The sequence below is a fragment of the Barbus barbus genome, assembly GCF_936440315.1.
Source record: "Barbus barbus genome assembly, chromosome: 23".
NCBI classification, from domain to species: Eukaryota; Metazoa; Chordata; class Actinopteri; order Cypriniformes; family Cyprinidae; genus Barbus; species Barbus barbus.
Window position 1 is genome coordinate 19,048,389 of NC_136751.1, and position 19,700 is coordinate 19,068,088.

The 19,700-nt window shown below is 35.6% G+C and overlaps 1 protein-coding gene across 1 annotated transcript in view; it reads right to left on the reverse strand.

The window, feature by feature from the left end:
• Nucleotides 1-19,700, reverse strand: part of LOC306842942 (N-terminal EF-hand calcium-binding protein 2-like) — a gene marked incomplete at its 5' end in the record, with an annotated part of 98,253 nt that overhangs the window by 16,276 nt on the left and 62,277 nt on the right. The window contains 3 exons of the mRNA XM_079374159.1: nucleotides 19-98; nucleotides 14,567-14,691; nucleotides 15,043-15,179. Coding sequence (XP_079230285.1) covers nucleotides 19-98; nucleotides 14,567-14,691; nucleotides 15,043-15,179 — 342 coding nt within the window. The remainder of the gene's footprint in view (nucleotides 1-18; nucleotides 99-14,566; nucleotides 14,692-15,042; nucleotides 15,180-19,700) is intronic.

Sequence of the window (19,700 nt, forward strand, 5' to 3'; positions counted from 1 at the left end):
AGAAGACGAACCTCTTACCTTATTCTCCAGACGTCCAATCAGCTCAGCCAGTCGGTTGATCTGCGCCTCAAGTCCTTCTTTTCTCACCTCCACAGCTCCTGACAGAGAGGCACAATGCATAATTTGCAGATAGTTTCAGCAATGCTTTACTCTTCCAGGCACCTGAAACCTCATCTGAGAGTGGCTGTCATAGCAATGTGACAGAGCGAATCAAACGTTCAGACATTATTACTGAGCTCAAGTTATTACAAAGATTATAATGGACATTTACACTTCTTTGCAAACTGTTTTGAGTTTTTACACATCAAAAGGTGTTCGTTAGGGCAGATGTCACAAAAACTACTATGATTTTTTAGAATTGTACCGTAGAATTACCATCTGATGCCACAGTACTGCCACAGCGAATGATAAGTACAGTATTGTTTTTCACAGAAAAACAAAAATGGAGAGTGATTTACATGATTTCCACCCTTCCTTTCTTTCTTTTATGCAATGACAGATCCTATTAATGAGGGAAAAGGTTTTCCTGCCTTTGAAATCAGCCCCACTTGAGGTGCCAAACCAATTAGACTCTAACACCTCCCTTGTGTTGATGAAACTAGCATAACGGGGAGGGGAGACACTTTGGAACACATTAACTGTTACCATAGCAATAGTGAGACCAAGTGAACAGGGTCTGAAACCTTTTAAAGGCATAGTGAGATGGTAACTAAATCAGTATATCAACACTGAACTGAGCCAAATTTGAGGTTTTCTAAAAAGAAGTAATATTATGGCATACTGTATCACAGTATTCTGTGAAAAATACATCAGATAGAACATGTACATAAAATCAGCACAGAAAATGCTACGTTTCCAATTCTGTAAGGCCAGAACCATACAGGATTACAATGTTCAAATGACATGTCTCCATTATTCTTCATATGAGCAGCAGTAGAGCAACAGACATTTTTCTTCACTCAAAGTCTGGAATGGATGAACATAATCTGGGAGTCTTGCCACATGGTCTTCCTGCTTATGAAGTCATGTTAATTAGCTTGGGCACTTTAGCCACGACATACTGACTTGGAAAGAACATCAGTTCAGACTCCAGTCAGGACCAAGCTGGGCTGAACTCAAAACTTTTCCCTGACCACCTGCTCCTTCCAGATTTAGTGCTGTCAAATGAATGTCATGGAAAAAGTCTTGCTTAGTTTGAAACATTATGAAACACAATGACTCTCTGAAGAAAAATCTCAGCAAGCAAAGCAGAAAAAGGCAAACTTAAGGCAAGACACTACAGGCACAACAGGTTTTTTCATTCATTGGTCAATGGTGAGATTTTAGTCTGTCTGGGTTTTCATAAAGTGCTGTTTTAAACTAGTGGAAAGAAAATATTCAAAATACACTTTTAAGTGTTTTTTTTAATCACACTTTTCCATTTCAATTACAATGCATATCTTTTTCTTCTTGCCTTTTTCTCAAAATGATTCTTTCTCCTGCAGTGGAGTCAGAAATCTCCACTTATATATTTTTATCCATATTCTAAAGGCTTTTACAGAAGGATTCATTTATATATAATTTGTCTGATTTTATACAGCATTTTATTCCAAAAAACTGTAAAAAAAAAAAAAAAAGCATTTTTTTTTTCTAGCTGTTGACAGTAGCTATTTTTCCGGCTTAATCCAGTGTTCAGATTTCTGTTCAGAAAATGTATGCAAATTAATGCATATCTAATTAGATAATGTATCATTTGCATATTTAAAAAGAACATTTTCGAAAACTTGTAATAGAAAAATGTTTGTATTTTCTAATGTAATCAATCAGCTGGGTAGTATGGTGATATCTATTAGTTTTTTTTTATTCAGAGTATGCCTGCATTGTCCAAAATAACATTGTTTTTATTAGTGCTATACCGTTTCATCCTACAGACCGTTTTACATGATATCATCAATTTAGTGATAATTATTGGTAAGATTTTTTATTATTACTAATAATTTTATCTACTGATAATGTTATGGCCGCTAACAAATAAAAGGCAGATATTTAAATTTTATTTAAATATTTTGTCTAAATTATTTAAAATAATGCATGAAAATTTAAAATCAACCATTTTAAATGCTACAAGTGAATTCAGGCACTACAGCATTACAAATGTAATCTAAATTAGGGGAAATGTGCACGCACAATTAAATATCCAATATAGGTAATCTAGTATCTGAAAGAATCACCATATATAATCATCGAATTGTAGGAATCAAACCTATAGCACTAAGTCTGTGTGTGTGTTTGTGCAACATGAGCAGAAATACGGTGGAGAGCAGAGTAAGAGAAGGAAATCAATTTGAGAAAAGCCTATGATTGACTGATGGGAGAAAAAGTGCCATGTGCAAAGCAAGTTTCGCAGAAGTATTGATCGATATTCTCATCCTCTGCTCATAAACTACAGCTTGGACGGCACGCTCCAATCACAGCTCTCCCTGCCGGAGCTGATGACTAGAATGGCGCTTTTATTGTGAGCCGAGTCAGCTTTATCAGTGTCTAGGGGAAATTTAAAACTAGTGCCAGTGTTTAAACGTCACCCATAAAACAGACCTCTTAGATTTAGCGCTGCGGTGTCACTTGAACAATATCGGCATATTGGACAGGCCAACTTTACGATAAAAGTGAATGAGAGGACAACTGAGATCTATATTAATTACCGTCAATAAGGAGTTTAAAGCTTTGAGCTATAAGCTTTACTTTACAGCTTTTTGTCCTGAAATGTCAAAAGGCATCTAACACACCTACTGAAATGCAGACGCATTTAGATCAGACTCCAAATAAGCTCTGGATCTGTTCGAATGATAAATCCACAGCAACAGAAATCTCTGTATTGCTTGGATGATTTGGAGAAATTGACTGCATGACTATTCTATTAGCACTGAGAGGAAGAGGAAAGTGAAATGGGCATTTCAAAAAGAATCATATTGCCTTTCTCTGTGACACAGAAAAAAGAAAAACACTAGAATTAATTTGCTATCGTATCTCCAGGTGCCCTCTAACTCCTTTTTCAAACTAAAACTCGGGAACACTTTGAGGAAGACCTTTTTTCCACCTTCTCCTCATTAAAAACTCACACATTTCTTCAGTTGCATCATGCATACGACCCTGTCGAGAGCGTGTGGTTTGTGCTGACTTGGCACATGAATGGCGTTGTGTTGTTTTAGTGTCTCTTTAGAGCGGTTTCATAACCAACTCACTGGAGCTCAGGCCCAAATCTCATCAGTAATGGAAATGTGGAGTTTGTTGATACAGAAAGCCCACGGGAAAGCCTGCAAAACCACATCTTTGACAGACTTTAACTTTGCCTGTGGCTATTAGACGGCACACAGAATGGTAAATGCGGATGTTTTGCGTGATAATGTAGTTGGCCACCAAGTGTGCACCACAAAAAAGATCCTTACCAAATTGATTTATGCAATGTTTGGAAAAACAAACCCCATGATGAATAGAAGCAATAAAGCAATGCGCCAAATAGACCATTAAATAGGTCCTCAAGTATACCACCACTAAAACGCTGCAGGAAAATAGTCTAATCTATGTGCCAATTGTTCTAATGGAGGTCATATTACTAAAGTCATTCTTTTCCTCTCACAGACCCTGGCTGAGGAACAGCTATCTAGTCTCAATGGAGATTTCTCTGAGATTTCCACCAAGTCTCCATTCCTTTGTGAATCATTCATTGATACTCTGGCAGTAAAGGATTTTTTAAGCATTTTAAGGTGTCATACAGGTGAGGTACAAAATGTACCCCAGTGAAAAATACTACAAATACATTTACATATTTATGTACTTAATAAAAATACCCTGCACATGTGCTTTTGGTATACTAAACTGATATACTTAAAATTGGACTAATTTTGTACTTTGCGCACGGAAGTCCAACTAAAGATATATTTAAATATATTTGATTGTGCTAAAGTGGAACTATTGCAAGTGGCTATACTTAAGCACACTTTAAAAATCTTGCATTTAAAGACCGATATTATTCAGATATCATACGGTCCTCATCAATAGTGACATTAAAACACATTTTAGGCTTAATATTAAGAAATGTGCATTGTAATATGGTTTGTTATAAATAACACGTAAAACAAACAGGGTTCGGCTAATGTATGTTTCTATTAATGGATGCGCATTCTGGCTTTCCAGTAGGCTACATTACAATAGCAGCGATGAAGAAGAAAAAAAAGTGGACAAACATTCTCTCTTGTTCAATGCGAGTGACGTATGCTGGAATATGAGCTGTCATTTATCCCGTCATCACCCGGGTGCTGATAGCGCGCGCGCGCACAGGTGAGACCTGAACAGCAGACGTTGATATCTGTGTTTAAACTAAAATCATGTAAACTTTGCCAGTTTAAATATGTAAGAGCCAGAGGATGCAAGCTCGCGCGCGCAGTGAGAAGATTTGTGCATGTGCTCATCAGAATCAGAATCAGAAGAGGCAAATATGAAGCTAGGGGTGGGCGATATGGGAAAAATATCATATCACGATTTTTTATAGAAATATCACGATTCACGATTTTTATCACGATTCTTTGTTAGTTTTATTATTTTGGTTTTACAAGTTGTCTGAGCATTACAGCCAAACTAGAAAGACAAAGATGCATGGCAGATATTTAGGCCAAAGTGGGCGAAGATAAAAAATCTTTGTCATTATTTTATTTTTCTTATTAAAAAATAAGAACAAAGATACACATAATATACAAATAAAACAAACAGTGCTTTATTTCCAGGTACAATAAGTGTATTTAGCAGAGCATTCAATGAAATTGAATGAACAAATATAAAAATAAAACACTATATAGACTGATTCCTAAAGTAACTGTGTTAAAGTTTTTCAGTCAAGAATAGTGAGTGATTTTTCTCTTTGCGTTTTGTTTTGTTAACGTTAAATGAATAGTTCCCCCACAAATTAATATTCTGTCATCTGTCTGTCAATTCTGTCATAATGTTGTATTTTTATATCATCATTTACTCAAAAGTTGTTTTAAACCGGAATGAGTTTCTTTCTTGTGCTGAACATTTATAAATGATATTTTGAAGAAGGTGGAAAACCAAACAGTTGCTGATCCTCAGTGACTTCCATAGGATTTTTCTTTCCTACTATCAAAGTCAATGTGGACCAGCAACTGTTTGGTTTTCCACTGAGTAAATAATGACAGAAATTAAATTTTAGGGTGAACTATCCCTTTAATGACAGTCGACAGCATGTTTAGTGTCCTGTCCCTTTAAGAGCTGCACGCATCTAATATACAGTACAGGCACGCATCCGTTTCTCTCTTAACTATTTACTTTCATTTTAGAGATAACCAACTCAGTCTGTATGTAAACCTTGTGTGTTTTGACAGTATTAGCGCAAAATATAACTTAGTTGAGTAATGAGGCGCTGTTAGACAGGCGTTTTAGTGCGCGTGCTTCAGGTGTATGCACTCAGAACAAGCGCACGTCAGACCAGCGCGCGAATTAAACATTTAACCAGCAAGGCTTGTATGCAAATAATGTACTTTTGCGATCGCGAATAAGTGCAGTGTCCTGTCTGAGTAACTCTACTGCTGTATGTCGTGTTGTACAGTATATAGATACGGCGGCGCCAGAACTGTATTTGACAATGTGCGCGGTAGCGCGATACTACGATATTTCTTAAAAAGCAGATCGTGGAGACATTTTTATCGTCCACGATCAAAAATCGTCATATCGCACACCCCTATATGAAGCTCTCTGAAGTGTTTGAATGGACAAATTCACACAATAATTCTGTCAAAATGCTCCTCTTGGTAAGTATCCTATAGCAGACATAGCCGGCTGAACTTACAGTACAGTGGCGTAACTTTGCTTTGAAAAGTGGTGGGGACACCGCACAACTCGTTTGCTATTTGTTTATTTAATAACCGAATTTACTTGGGGACTGAGTTCAGAGTTGGAAATGCACTTAATTTTCACTTTGATGTACACATGCATCACATTCACAAATATGTCTATAAACATCCAAATAAGCGTAACGTTTTGCTTATCACAACACATCCAGGGTAGCTAATATCAATCAAAATACGCAAGATAAATATGGTGAACTTACCATTTCATGGTCAGCTCAGCTGCAGCGTATTCATTAATTGCACAATTGTGTGTGTGTGTGTGTATTACGATTAATTCTACTTTGAATTACTTGCATATGTTCTCTTAATACCAGCCAGACAACTTGCTAAAAGGAAGAATCAACATTACGTCAAGAGTCAAGACAAGCCCACAAAATGTTTCCTCATCCAATCAAATAATTTAACCAATCCTGAACTACGCAAAACCTTGTGTAAAACATGAATGAGAGTTAATTTGTGTTTAAAATGGTTAAACTACCTTTATTAATTAAATAATTAAATAAATGAAATTGTTTTAACGAATCTTTTTTTATTACGTTTTTATAAAAGCTCTATTTTTTCCTCCCCCACCCCACATGTAAAGGCTAGTTAACGGTAAATGTTGCTACCTATAGCATAAATGTTAAAACATCAACAAAATGTCCAAAAGAAAGTGTGGAAGTGATATAAGAAGCTTTTTAGTGAAGCAGCCACGCACAGTAAGTTACTTTGCTTAACACGAAAACATATTATATTTAACTTACGTGAATATAGACATACTGTCGCTAATCATGTTTTTTGGCGGCCACTGGAGCGCGCTGGGATTTAATACAAAACTGAATTAAAGGACTATGAACTAAAGTCATAACATAGAATTGTCCTGTTGCCTAAAAGTGCTTTAACTATTATTCAGCCTTCAATGATGGACAAATGGCAATATTGCTTATGATTGCAAATGTAAACATTTAGATCCTGGGTTGAACTAGTAATTTTTTCCCCAGAATCAGACAAATGTGCCTACTGACAAAGAACAAGAACAGGGAGCAGAAAATGTAGAGGTAAGAGTAAGACTAAAATACAGTATTAACATTGTAGACTACAAATACATTTTAAAAGAGGTACAGGATCTGTAGACTAATTATAGGGAAAGGAAACTACATATCCCATGACGCATATCGCGTATCTCGCGATAGTTTCACAACGAGACTTAATATTCATCTTTGAGGACGTTGAAAAGCGTCTGACCGGCGGAAAAATTTGTTAAATGAATGAATTAGATTATGAAGAGTGACGATTTGTAGATGGTGCTTTTCCTTTAATACATACCTTACGCAATCTATTTTTCAGTTACTTTTTAAAAGTGGTGGGGACAATATCGAGCCTGGTAAAAAGTGGTGGGGACATGTCCCACCCGTCCCACCCGTAAATTACGCCTATGGTACAGTAGCAGTGCACTGGATCAGTGCATTCTCTTAAAGTGACAGCACTTTCTTAATATTAATCAAACAGCAACAACAAAGAAATCACTCACTGCTCTTGATTGTACGGAAGTTCTAAGCGGAAGTTCTTTTCTTGTGATCAGGACTTAATTTTCTCGTGATCTGGACATAATGAAAGTAGTTTTGTCGTTATCTCGACTTAATTTTCTCATGATCTCGACATAACGAAAGTTGTTTTGTCGTTATCTCGACTTAATTTTCTCATGATCTCGACATAACGAAAGTTGTTTTGTCGTTATCTCGACTTAATTTTCTCATGATCTCGACATGACATGAAAGTTGTTTTGTCGTTATCTCGACTTAATTTTCTCATGATCTCGACATAACGAAAGTAGTTTTGTCGTTATCATGACTTAATTTTCTCATGATCTCGACATAATGAAAGTAGTTTTGTCGTTATCTCGACTTAATTTTCTCATGATCTCGACATAACGAAAGTTGTTTTGTCGTTATCTCGACTTAATTTTCTCATGATCTCGACATAACGAAAGTTGTTTTGTCGTTATCTCAACTTAATTTTCTCATGATCTCGACATAACGAAAGTTGTTTTGTCGTTATCTCGACTTAATTTTCTCATGATCTCGACATAACGAAAGTAGTTTTGTCGTTATCACGACTTAATTTTCTCATGATCTCGACATAACGAAAGTTGTTTTGTCGTTATCTCGACTTAATTTTCTCATGATCTCGACATAACGAAAGTTGTTTTGTCGTTATCTCGACTTAATTTTCTCATGATCTCGACATAACGAAAGTAGTTTTGTCGTTATCACGACTTAATTTTCTCATGATCTCGACATAACGAAAGTTGTTTTGTCGTTATCTCGACTTAATTTTCTCATGATCTCGACATAACGAAAGTTGTTTTGTCGTTATCTCGACTTAATTTTCTCATGATCTCGACATAACGAAAGTTGTTTTGTCGTTATCACGACTTAATTTTCTCATGATCTCGACATAACGAAAGTAGTTTTGTCGTTATCACGACTTAATTTTCTCATGATCTCGACATAACGAAAGTTGTTTTGTCGTTATCTCGACTTAATTTTCTCATGATCTCGACATGACATGAAAGTTGTTTTGTCATTATCTCGACTTAATTTTCTCATGATCTCGACATAACGAAAGTTGTTTTGTCGTTATCTCGACTTAATTTTCTCATGATCTCGACATGACATGAAAGTTGTTTTGTCGTTATCTCGACTTAATTTTCTCATGATCTCGACATAACGAAAGTTGTTTTGTCGTTATCTCGACTTAATTTTCTCATGATCTCGACATAACGAAAGTTGTTTTGTCGTTATCTCGACTTAATTTTCTCATGATCTCGACATAACGAAAGTTGTTTTGTCGTTATCTCGACTTAATTTTCTCATGATCTCGACATAACGAAAGTTGTTTTGTCGTTATCTCGACTTAATTTTCTCATGATCTCGACATAACGAAAGTTGTTTTGTCGTTATCTCGACTTAATTTTCTCATGATCTCGACATAACGAAAGTAGTTTTGTCGCTATCTCGACTTAATTTTCTCATGATCTCGACATAACGAAAGTTGTTTTGTCGTTATCTCGACTTAATTTTCTCGTGATCTCGACATAACGAAAGTTGTTTTGTCGTTATCTCGACTTAATTTTCTCGTGATCTCGACATAACGAAAGTTGTTTTGTCGTTATCTCGACTTAATTTTCTCGTGATCTCGACATAACGAAAGTTGTTTTGTCGTTATCACGACTTAATTTTCTCGTGATCTCGACATAACGAAAGTTGTTTTGTCGTTATCTCGACATAACGAAAGTTGTTTTGTCGTTATCTCGACATAACGAAAGTTGTTGATCTCAACGTAAAAACCATTTTCTAACGACGTAATTGTAGCTATCGTGAGAAAATCAGGGTCGCTATATTGTCTTCGACGATAAAGTTGCAGACCCGACAGCCTCCTTCTCAAGTGTCGAACACTTATGTGTAAGTCGTCAATCACTGACAGACACAGAGCTATTTCAGTTTGAGTGAGTCCCTGATCAAAGTTAAAGTGAATACGATCATCCATGATGCTGCGATGATGCTGCTTCTATAGCATTTTCTCATGCCGAATACACAGAGAAAATTAAGTCGTGATAACGACAAAACAACTTTCGTTATGTCGAGATCATGAGAAAATTAAGTCGTGATCACAAGAAAAAACTAATGCTATAGACCTACCTAACCCCCCCCCCCCCCCCCCCCGAAAATCACTGATTATTTTATTTTAGATCTTTACTCTATTGTATTTTTATTTGTGCTGCTGCTTGTAGTTAGATAGATTATTCTTATTTTCTTTATTTTTATTTGACAGCATAGTTTTTCCCTAAACATACCGAACCATAACGAAACCGTGACTCTAAAACCGTGATACAAACCGAAACGTGAAAAAGTTGAACCGTACCACCCCTATTTATTTCACAAGTAATTAGTTACATTACTAGTAATGCTACTCTTTTCTGTGGGTACATCCACAAAATTTATGAAATCCCAGCTTAAACGCTCCCGCTAAATATTTGTTATTACAGCATCAACATTCAAAAAACACTGTTATTGGCAGAATGCCAGCAAAGACATCTCTAAAACACATCTCTTTTCATCGCAATCTCACAAATCTCTGTTATAACACAATTAATATATGCATAATGAATCTTTCATAATGTCTACAATTCGTGTGTTATAATGAGAAGATTCGTGAGCACGCAAACTTCAGCACTGCACTCCTGACTGGCCATTGCGTTCCAGAAATCAGCATTGCTCAATGCAGAAAACACATGTTATAGCCTAAATAGAAACTCTGCCCACGCTTGCGCCTGTTAATCATTTATATTTTATATTAGTTCTTGTTGCTTTTGTGCAATAGTTGAATAACAATTTATTTGTTTTAGATATTTCTATTTTGTGGGAGTCCCGCGAATCATTTTATTCACCCGCACACACACTGAAATACACATATCTATATGCCCGCACTCGATCATCTTGTCCCACGAGACCTCGGCTTGTAACTATACTCGAATTACTATTTTTGAAAATTATAACGTGTTAAATTATTCCGTTACTAAAAAAGTAATCAAATTACAGTAACGCGTTACTAAGTAGGCTAATGCGTTACTGCCCAACACTGGTCTCGAGTGATATGTCAGTATATGTTAATAGATTTGAACTGAAATAAATGTATTTAAAATTTAACTTTTTTACTAGGCTAGGCAGTTTAATTTTGCTGTCTTTTAAGATGCCTATTTTTAGCCAAATTCACATCACAAGGCAAGGCAATCCCAGAATGTGACATGCTCAGTAAAAAAACAGTACAACAAAGATGGTGGACAAGGTGAAAGAAATTATTATTAAAACAAAAAAACTTTATTTAATTTTAAAATGTATTGTTAAACATACTTTGTGTAACATGTGAACATAATATATATAAAAACATTATTTTACCCAATATTTAGGTGTGCTACTGTTCACAACTTTGGGGTTAGTACGATGTTTTTTTTTTTTTTTTTGAAAGACATTAATACTTTTATTCAGCAAAAAGGATCAAAAGTGACAGTAAAGAGATTTTTAAAGATATTAAAGATTTCTATTTCAAATAAATGCTGTTCTTTTGAACATTTAAATGTTTGTTGAGCACTAAATCCGTACATTAGAATGATTTCTGAAGGATCATGTGACACTAAAAAATAATTAATGCATAAATAAATGCAGCCTTATTGACCATGAAAGACTTCTATTTAAAAAACATTAAAAAACTTATCGACCACAAACTTTTACACTTTATAATAAAGTTATACTTAAAGTTTTTTTTATTTTTATGCTTACTCTGCTGTAGAAGGCAGCTGTCTGTGTAGGTAGCAGACAGCAATACAGTTCACTAGGGTTTGGAACAGATCTTTAATGTAATATAAATGACAAAACAAATTAGAGGTTTCTTGGAAAAGAAGTCTCAGGCGTATGAGGTAAGAACCAACCGTTTCATCACAACCTTGTTCAAAAAGTCTCATCACAGCTGGTTCTGTTCACATAAACAGATGCACGCTGCCTTTATGCTGATGCTTGGAGACATAAGTATATTCAGTATGTAAATGTCAGTTTTGTGTGGCCAGAATTATTCCTAATAATCTAATGCTAATGCTTCTAATGCTGTAATATTTTATTGTTGTGATGTACTGTTTTTTTGTTGTTGTACATGTATTTGTATAACTGGGCCGCCTATCTTGGCCAGGACACTCCTGGAAAAGAGATTTTTAATCTCAGTGAGTTTCTCTCCTGGTTAAATAAAGACAATACACTGTAAAAAGTGATAAGTTGACTTAACTTAAAAAAATTGAGGAAACCCCTTGCCTTAAAATTATTAAGTAAATAATAATAATAAAAAAAATACATTAAGTGAATTGTCAAGTTCACTTAACTTATTTTTTTTAATTATTATTTACTTAATAATTTTAAGGCAAGGGGTTTCCTTTTAAGTTAAGTCAACTTATCACTTTTTACAGTGTAATAATAATTCCAGATTTACATTATTTCAGACTTGAGGTCTCAGAATTATCAACATGATCAAAAACACAACATGGATTCTGTCATCTGACTGACACAATACTTTTGACTTTTTTTTAGCCTTTTATTATAATTGTAAAACTGCCCACTAGGTTGTGGTACACATGTGTTGTTGCCAAGAAATCTGTCCTGATTTTTTAAAGTAAATGTGAGAATAACCTTTATATTGTTATATTAAGGTTATATAGTAAGGTTATATTTCAAGGAGAACACTTACTGGACTGAAGCAACTTAGATTTACTTAAGGAAGGAGGAGGAAAGGAAGTGTGGCCAAGTATGGTGACCCATACTTGGAATTTGTGCTCTGCATTTAACCCATCCAAATGCAGACACACAGCAGTGAGTAGTGAACAAACACACACAAACACACACCATGAACACACACCCGGAGCAGTGGGCAGCCATTTATGCTGCGGCGCCCGGGGAGCAGTTGGGGGTTCGGTGCCTTGATTATCCATACATTGTTTTTAGAAAATTCATGTAAAAATGTGAGTATCAAATATGATACATCAGGCTTTTGAGGAACACACACAATAAAACTGCAGCATCTTTTTACTGAGACATATTATTGAGAGATATAGAATGACAAATTATTTTTATATCATTACAAGTAGTCTGCTATACTGTTATAGGGATCTCATTGATTTACATTACAAGCTATCAGAATTTCACCTAACTTTTCAGCAATATAAAAATCAATAACTGCACCAAATTGCATATTTTCTCAGTTTGGGATTCTAAATAAAACTTAAGTGTTTTTTTTCCTCTTTGAATATGAGCTCCATATTCTCCTATATCATAGTTTATGAGCCATAAAAGCCTGATGTATCAAATACGATACCAACTCAACAAAAACGCATGCAAACTTTTTTTGTGCAAAGGTTCAATAAACTGCTCAATTTCAAAACAGACTGTCAGACTACCCTAGTGAAAAAAAAAATGTATTTGAAACATTTATTTTGTGCTAAGTATATTATAAATACATTAAACAGTTAAACCATAACTGTGGTTTATCACACCTGAGTTGAGTTTCTCTAGCCACACCCAGGCCTGATTACTGCCACACCTGTTCGCAATCAAGAAATCACTTAAATAGGACCTGCCTGACAAAGTGAAGTAGACCAAAAGATCCTCAAAAGCTACACATCATGTTGAGATCCAAAGAAATTCAGGAACAAATGAGAAAGAAAGTAATTGAGATCTATCAGTCTGGAAAAGGTTATAAAGCCATTTCTAAGGCTTTGGGACTCCAGCGAACCACAGTGAGAGCCATTATCCACAAATGGCGAAAACATGGAACAGTGGTGAACCTTCCCAGGAGTGGCCGGCCGACCAAAATTACCCCAAGAGCGCGGCGACGACTCATCCAAGAGGTCACAAAAGACCCCACAACAACATCTAAAGAACTGCAGGCCTCACTTGCCTCAGTTAAGGTCAGTGTTCATGACTCCACCATAAGAAAGAGACTGGGCAAAGAGTCCAAGATGAAAACCGCTGCTGAGCAAAAAGAACAAAGGCTCATCTCAGTTTTTCCAGATAACATTTTGATGATCCCCAAGACTTTTGGGAAAATACTCTGTGGACTGACGAGACAAAAGTTAAACTTTTTGGAAGGTGTGTGTCCCATTACATCTGCCGTAAAAGTAACACAGCATTTCAGAAAAAGAACATCATACCAACAGTAAAATATGGTGGTGGTAGTGTGATGGTCTGGGGCTGTTTTTCTGCTTCAGGACCTGGAAGACTTGCTGTGATAAATGGAAATCCTAAAGGACAATGTCCGGCCATCTGTTCGTGACCTCAAGCTGAAGCGAACTTGGGTTCTGCAGCAGGACAATGATCCAAAACACACCAGCAAATCCACCTCTGAATGGCTGAAGAAAAACAAAATGAAGACTTTGGAGTGACCAAGTCCTGACCTGAATCCTATTGAGATGCTGTGGCATGACCTTAAAAAGGCGGTTTATGCTCGAAAACCCTCCAATGTGGCTGAATTACAACAATTCCAAGATGAGTGGGCCAAAATTCCTCCACAGCGCTGTAACACACTCATTGCAAGTTATCGCAAACGCTTGATTGCAGTTGTTGCTGCTAAGGGTGGCCAAACCAGTTATTAGGTTTAGGGGGCAAGCACTTTTTCACACTTTTTCAAACATGTGGGTTTGGATTTTGTTTTCCCTTCATAATAAAAAACTTAATTCAAAAACTGCATGTTGTGTTTATTTGTGTTATCTTTGATTAATATTTAAATTTGTTTGATGATCTGAAACAAAGTGTGACAAACATGCAAAAAAAAAAAATCAGGAAGGGGGCCAACACTTTTTCACACCACTGTATACTTCAGGTACACTTTAAATATCTTGCATTTAAAGACTGATATTTTACAGAGATCATGCAATCATTTTTAATAGTGATATTAAAACATAATATTAAGAAATGTGCATTGTGCAATAAAGAAACACTCCAAATAAAGTTGAATTATAATTTTATATCAGTAAGTATTAAGTGATGTGTCAATAAACATGTTAATGGATTTACAGTATACTTAGTATGAAATAAATGTATTTAAAATAAATTATGGCATAGTTTTTTTTACTAGGGTGATCACCTCACCTGCACCTGTGTTTATGTTCCTCATGCTGTCCTTTGAACTGACTCTGTTGTTGGGAGGATAATCTGGCACCGGGGCTTCATAGCGCCCATCTGGGACGCGTGGGCTGGCCTTACTGGGGTAGGATCTAGGTCATAACAGGGAGAACAAGGACAAGGAATACAGATGATTAAAATGTTTAACTGAAATCAACTAAGCAGTATTTAATTTCATTAGAAATAGTCTTTTTTATTTAACTTAAACAAATAATTTTTAAATGTATGATGGCAGCCAAATTTTCATCCATTTTCAATCCCATACCCGGGTGAGATCCCAAACCTGCTCTCTTATTATTATTGTCCACAAGCCATTTGAATCCTGCAAGTACTGTAATGTAATCATAAAGCATTTGCTAAATTGAAAGTCTACTTAACTTATGGATACATTCATGTCCTAATGGACATGTATGTTGATGAATGGGACAAGCTTTATTTCTCACCCCACTGATGAATGCTGCTCATCAATGGCATCCACAGCACTCTCTACAGAGTTCAGCAAAGACTGGATCTGATTGGCTGATTCCTTCAACAGGAAGCGGGTCACAAACTGCTCAACATTACTTCCACGTTCATATACCTGCAGTGAGCAAGAGAGAAAAAAGAGAGAGGAAGAGGAGATTGAAGGAGAGAAGACAGATAAGAGCACATCACCACTTTTCTGAGGATCTTAAGCATGTATATTTGATGAAGTTCTGTTTGAGAAACTCTAGTGAACTTTGCCCCAACTTTAAGTAAAACATCCAGAGGTGCAAATCTCCAGAGGGACCCGGGGGATGAACAAGTCTGGAATGAGCTCAAAGAAACAAGAAAAACAAGATGCAGTTCATGTAGGCAAAAGCTCAAAGCGAGTTAAGTTCTGAAAGCTCGTAATGGTATTGGACATTCAAGGAGCCAACACTCATTGATCTGGTGACATTTTGACCACTTGCCCAAACACTCAAGGTCTGTTTTACACCGTAGAGGCATAATGTCACACAAGGGTGTTGTATTGAAAGAAATACACTGTGAAGGTGTTAAAGACTATGGCCCTGAAGCCGCTTTAGTGCTGAACTTTAAGCATTATTATTGTACATATAAACACATAGATTCTGTCAAACGCTCCCAGCAGCCACCGTGGAGTCTCAGTTTAGAGGTTTACAATCTCTCAACCACAAATGTCTCATCTTTTTTTTTTTGCAATTTCCTCTTATATTCTTGATCGCTGTCTTATCTAGATATTGTCAGGATGGCAAAAAACCCACAATAAAGCAACTCTCTTGTGCAGCAGCCAAGACTCAAATCCTGGGCATTGTAAAAAACGAGTAAACAGCTAGTCTTTCGCTTGCTCAGTCATTGTCCATTGGCATTGATATTATGCACTGATTTGCAGAAAGATCGTCATGGTCAGCGTTTTAACCAACGCTGGCCTTCACTGCTGATCGCAATTGAATATCCAAATGGAAAGGCAGCATTGGCAAGGGAGTAAAATTGGACTGCAGTGCTGGCCTCTGTAAGGTATCTCGTAAATTATGCCGCATTGCCATGCAGACTTAGGATGACTGTGTATAAAATACCATAACAGGAGGAGTAATAAAGGAGACTGGGAGCACTGACAGACTGTAGTGCTCTGTCAGTTTAAGAAAACAAAGTAAGTGAGTGAAGGTTGTGTAGCCTGGTAGTTAAATTTAAAGGGCTGGAAATGAAAAGCTTGCAGGTTTGATATGGCTTAAAGGGATAGTTAACCCAGAAATTATATTTCATAATTTACTCAACCTCATGTTGTTCCAAATCTGTACGACTTGTCTTCTTTTGTGTTCCACAGATGAAGGTTTGTTGTTTTGGATCACACCGACTATCATAAAATTAACAAAAATATAGTTATTAAAATATATTTTGGGCCAGCGCAAACCGTCCTTTGGCGTTAAAATAGTACGCTCAAATTTACTAAAGGCGCACAATGAAGAATTAGCACTGAAAAGGCCTGGACATAGTTATTTTTGCGCCTGACCTTATTGAATATGCTTACAAATATGATTTGGAGTCATTAAAAAGAAGAGAAACAATGCACAGCACAAAATTCATGTAGCATGTTAAGACTTAATACGATCTAATAACATCAAAATGACTTTACATGTTGATTCTTTCCTGAGCATGGATCATATTTTATTGTTGTTTCTGAGTCATTTGTGGTTCATGTTAAGGTTTATTGAGATCGCTGTGGATAAATAGCATAAACGCCAAATGTGATGCAGTTGTTATTATACATATGTTAGGTTTCTAACCAAACAAAAACAAAAACTATGTTAATGTTATCTTTATTGGTAACATACAGGTTTAGAACGACATGAGGGCGAGTAAATGATGTCAGAATTGTCAGGTTAGGGATGCACAATATATGGGTACCAAATCTATAACTGATTATTTAATTGTTATTCATCTAATACTCAGTTAAAATTCATCTTTAAAATCACTAATACTGTACACTTCAATGTTAGCAATTATTCATTTGTAGCATTTAAAATTATTTTTAGTCTTTTAATTTTTTTAAAAGTAGTATTTAATATGAGCAATATATTGCTTATCAACAATAACATGAAAATAATTAATTAATAATATCAATATGATTATAATATTTAATAATAATTTTATATAATTGAGATATTACAGTTTTTCATATTTTGAATCAGTTTTTATTTAATATTTTCCATTTTAATTTTCAAGTCTTTTTTGTGTTTTTGACATTTTTAATACTAAAAATTGTAGTGTCTATATAATATCTATATGGTTATAGGCTGTTTCAGTTCATTTTACATCAAGTTAAACTAAATTCAAATAAGTAATGTTTTTAAACTTTTTTCCAAGTGACAAACATTTTTCAATGGTTTATTTTAGTTTCAGTTTTAGTTAACTAATAACCCCGATACCCTTTAACCCTGTTTCCTAATCTAATTTTTTTGTAACATTGCATTAAAAATTTGCATAAAAACTGTGGTGACAAATAAAGATTTTTTTTTGTTATGCCCACCTGCCTGAACAAGTAGCCTCCAGGTGGTGTCGATGGTGGCTGGGAAGACTCCGAATGATTTATGCTAATGGTATGCCAGGTCAGCAGCTCTGCACTGCGTTTTAGTGCCAATGAGGGCCTTAACACACATCGGCAAGCATGGCGGCAGGGCTTACTGTCCGTGCCAAAATAAACAGGACTTCTCAACATAACTGGCAAAACAAATAACTTTTCAATCTTGCAAAATGCTTTATCCAAATAACAGCAATGATGACATTAGAAGTAAATCAAGCAGTAAAACAAATAGCCAGAAGACATCTATACAACTCAAAACTCTATATAACCGTGACAGGCCTTTAATGAGGTATAAATGTGCTTCAATTCTCAGGACAACACCATGGCGAATCTAATGATCTGGTGCACAGACTGCATGAGTGCATAAGGATATGGGTTTTAAACCTCGGTGTCATGAAATATTCATTCTTCTCTATTATGGTTCCAGTGACACATATACCCAACCAGAAATGTACAAATGGTCTGTCACCCTTCTGTAAAATATGCTCTAGGCACTTCTGAAAGTGTGACTGATAAGGTGAATTACTGAATAACAATGAGTGACATACTGGACTAAAGCATCCCGAGACACCTGCGCTCAAACCGAGACCTAAATAGTCGAGAAGAGCATTATATGTGATACGCAAAGACAGGTTTTCCATAAAATAAACAATGGCACATACAAGATGATAATACCATCAGGGCCTGAGGAGGAGCTTGTGAGGAATTATCTAATAATTGGAGATTTTCCACAGAGAATATATGTCAAATCTGGTAAAAAATTAAATAAAATGAAAGCGCTGACACCTAACCTTTTTTGTCCTTTCTGGAGTATAATAAGCATGGCAAATACAAACAAGTGAATAGTAGCTACTGCCACTTAGCAATATTTCATAGTTCAAAGGAAAACTGGGTATAAAGAAACCCTCATATCAAGCTTAATAACCAATGCCGGTCATTTTAAACAGCCATCGGCAAAGGAACCCCAGAATAAAATGGCATATTATAGTGGGACAAGTAATTTGACTGATTTGTCCCAGCCTCTTTAAATGCAATTTTGCATATCACAAAATGTTGTTGCTAAGAAACATATTGACTGCTGTTGCTAGGATACGATTAATTGGCTCATGTCTGAACAGAGAATGTCTAGTGTGTTTTTGTCTTAAAATAGATAAAAGCTTACAGTTATACTAACATATTTACAAAAGAAAGAAGTAAAAGTCACACCCTTGTTTTTTTTTACAAGGCTGGCTGATAAAGATACACAGATACTGTGCCAGATAATTATACAACATACACGCATCTGTTTATCTCCATTATATTATCCAATATATTAAATGACTATTTATCACGTTTTTCATTTGAGTGCTAACATAACAGCAATCATTGAACCAGTCTAAACTTTAAACTTTACAAACACCTTTTTTTATTTTTGAAAGCTGGATTTTACCATTCAATGCTAGCTAAACATTACTTTTAAAATATATTATAAAAGTTATTTTAATAAATGTGTTAAATATATTATTTTTAACACGCAGTGCTGTATAGCTAAAAACTAAACAGAATGTTATTTTTAAATAAATAAAATATTAAATTTGACACACTGGGGAGTTACTCAAGTTGTTATTTTGCCCCTCCATGCAAAATAAAACAATTTTAAATATAGGCTATTTAAAATAAATGTTATATGAAATATATTCCATTTAATTCACAAATACTTTGAGATGAAATCCTGATCATCATCCACAGTCTCTGCTGCTTCTTGTTCTCCAAGTGCCAAATGAAAGGAGGGTTCAACAGTTCTCTAGAATAAGCCGAAAGGGTAAACAACCCTCCCAAAATTACAGAGCACAACAGAGGCAGGCAAAGGTTTTCTCCCACCTACAATCTGAACCTGCGGCTCAACCTAGTTAGACAAAGCTTCTGAGAATTGAGAGAAGAGATTCAATCACAATCGCATTAGCCAAGCCTGAAAACAGAAGTCATGGCATAATGCAGTTATTCAGCCAGGGACACATCCATTCACAGGCCCAAATCACAGTTGCTGAGACTTTACAAAAC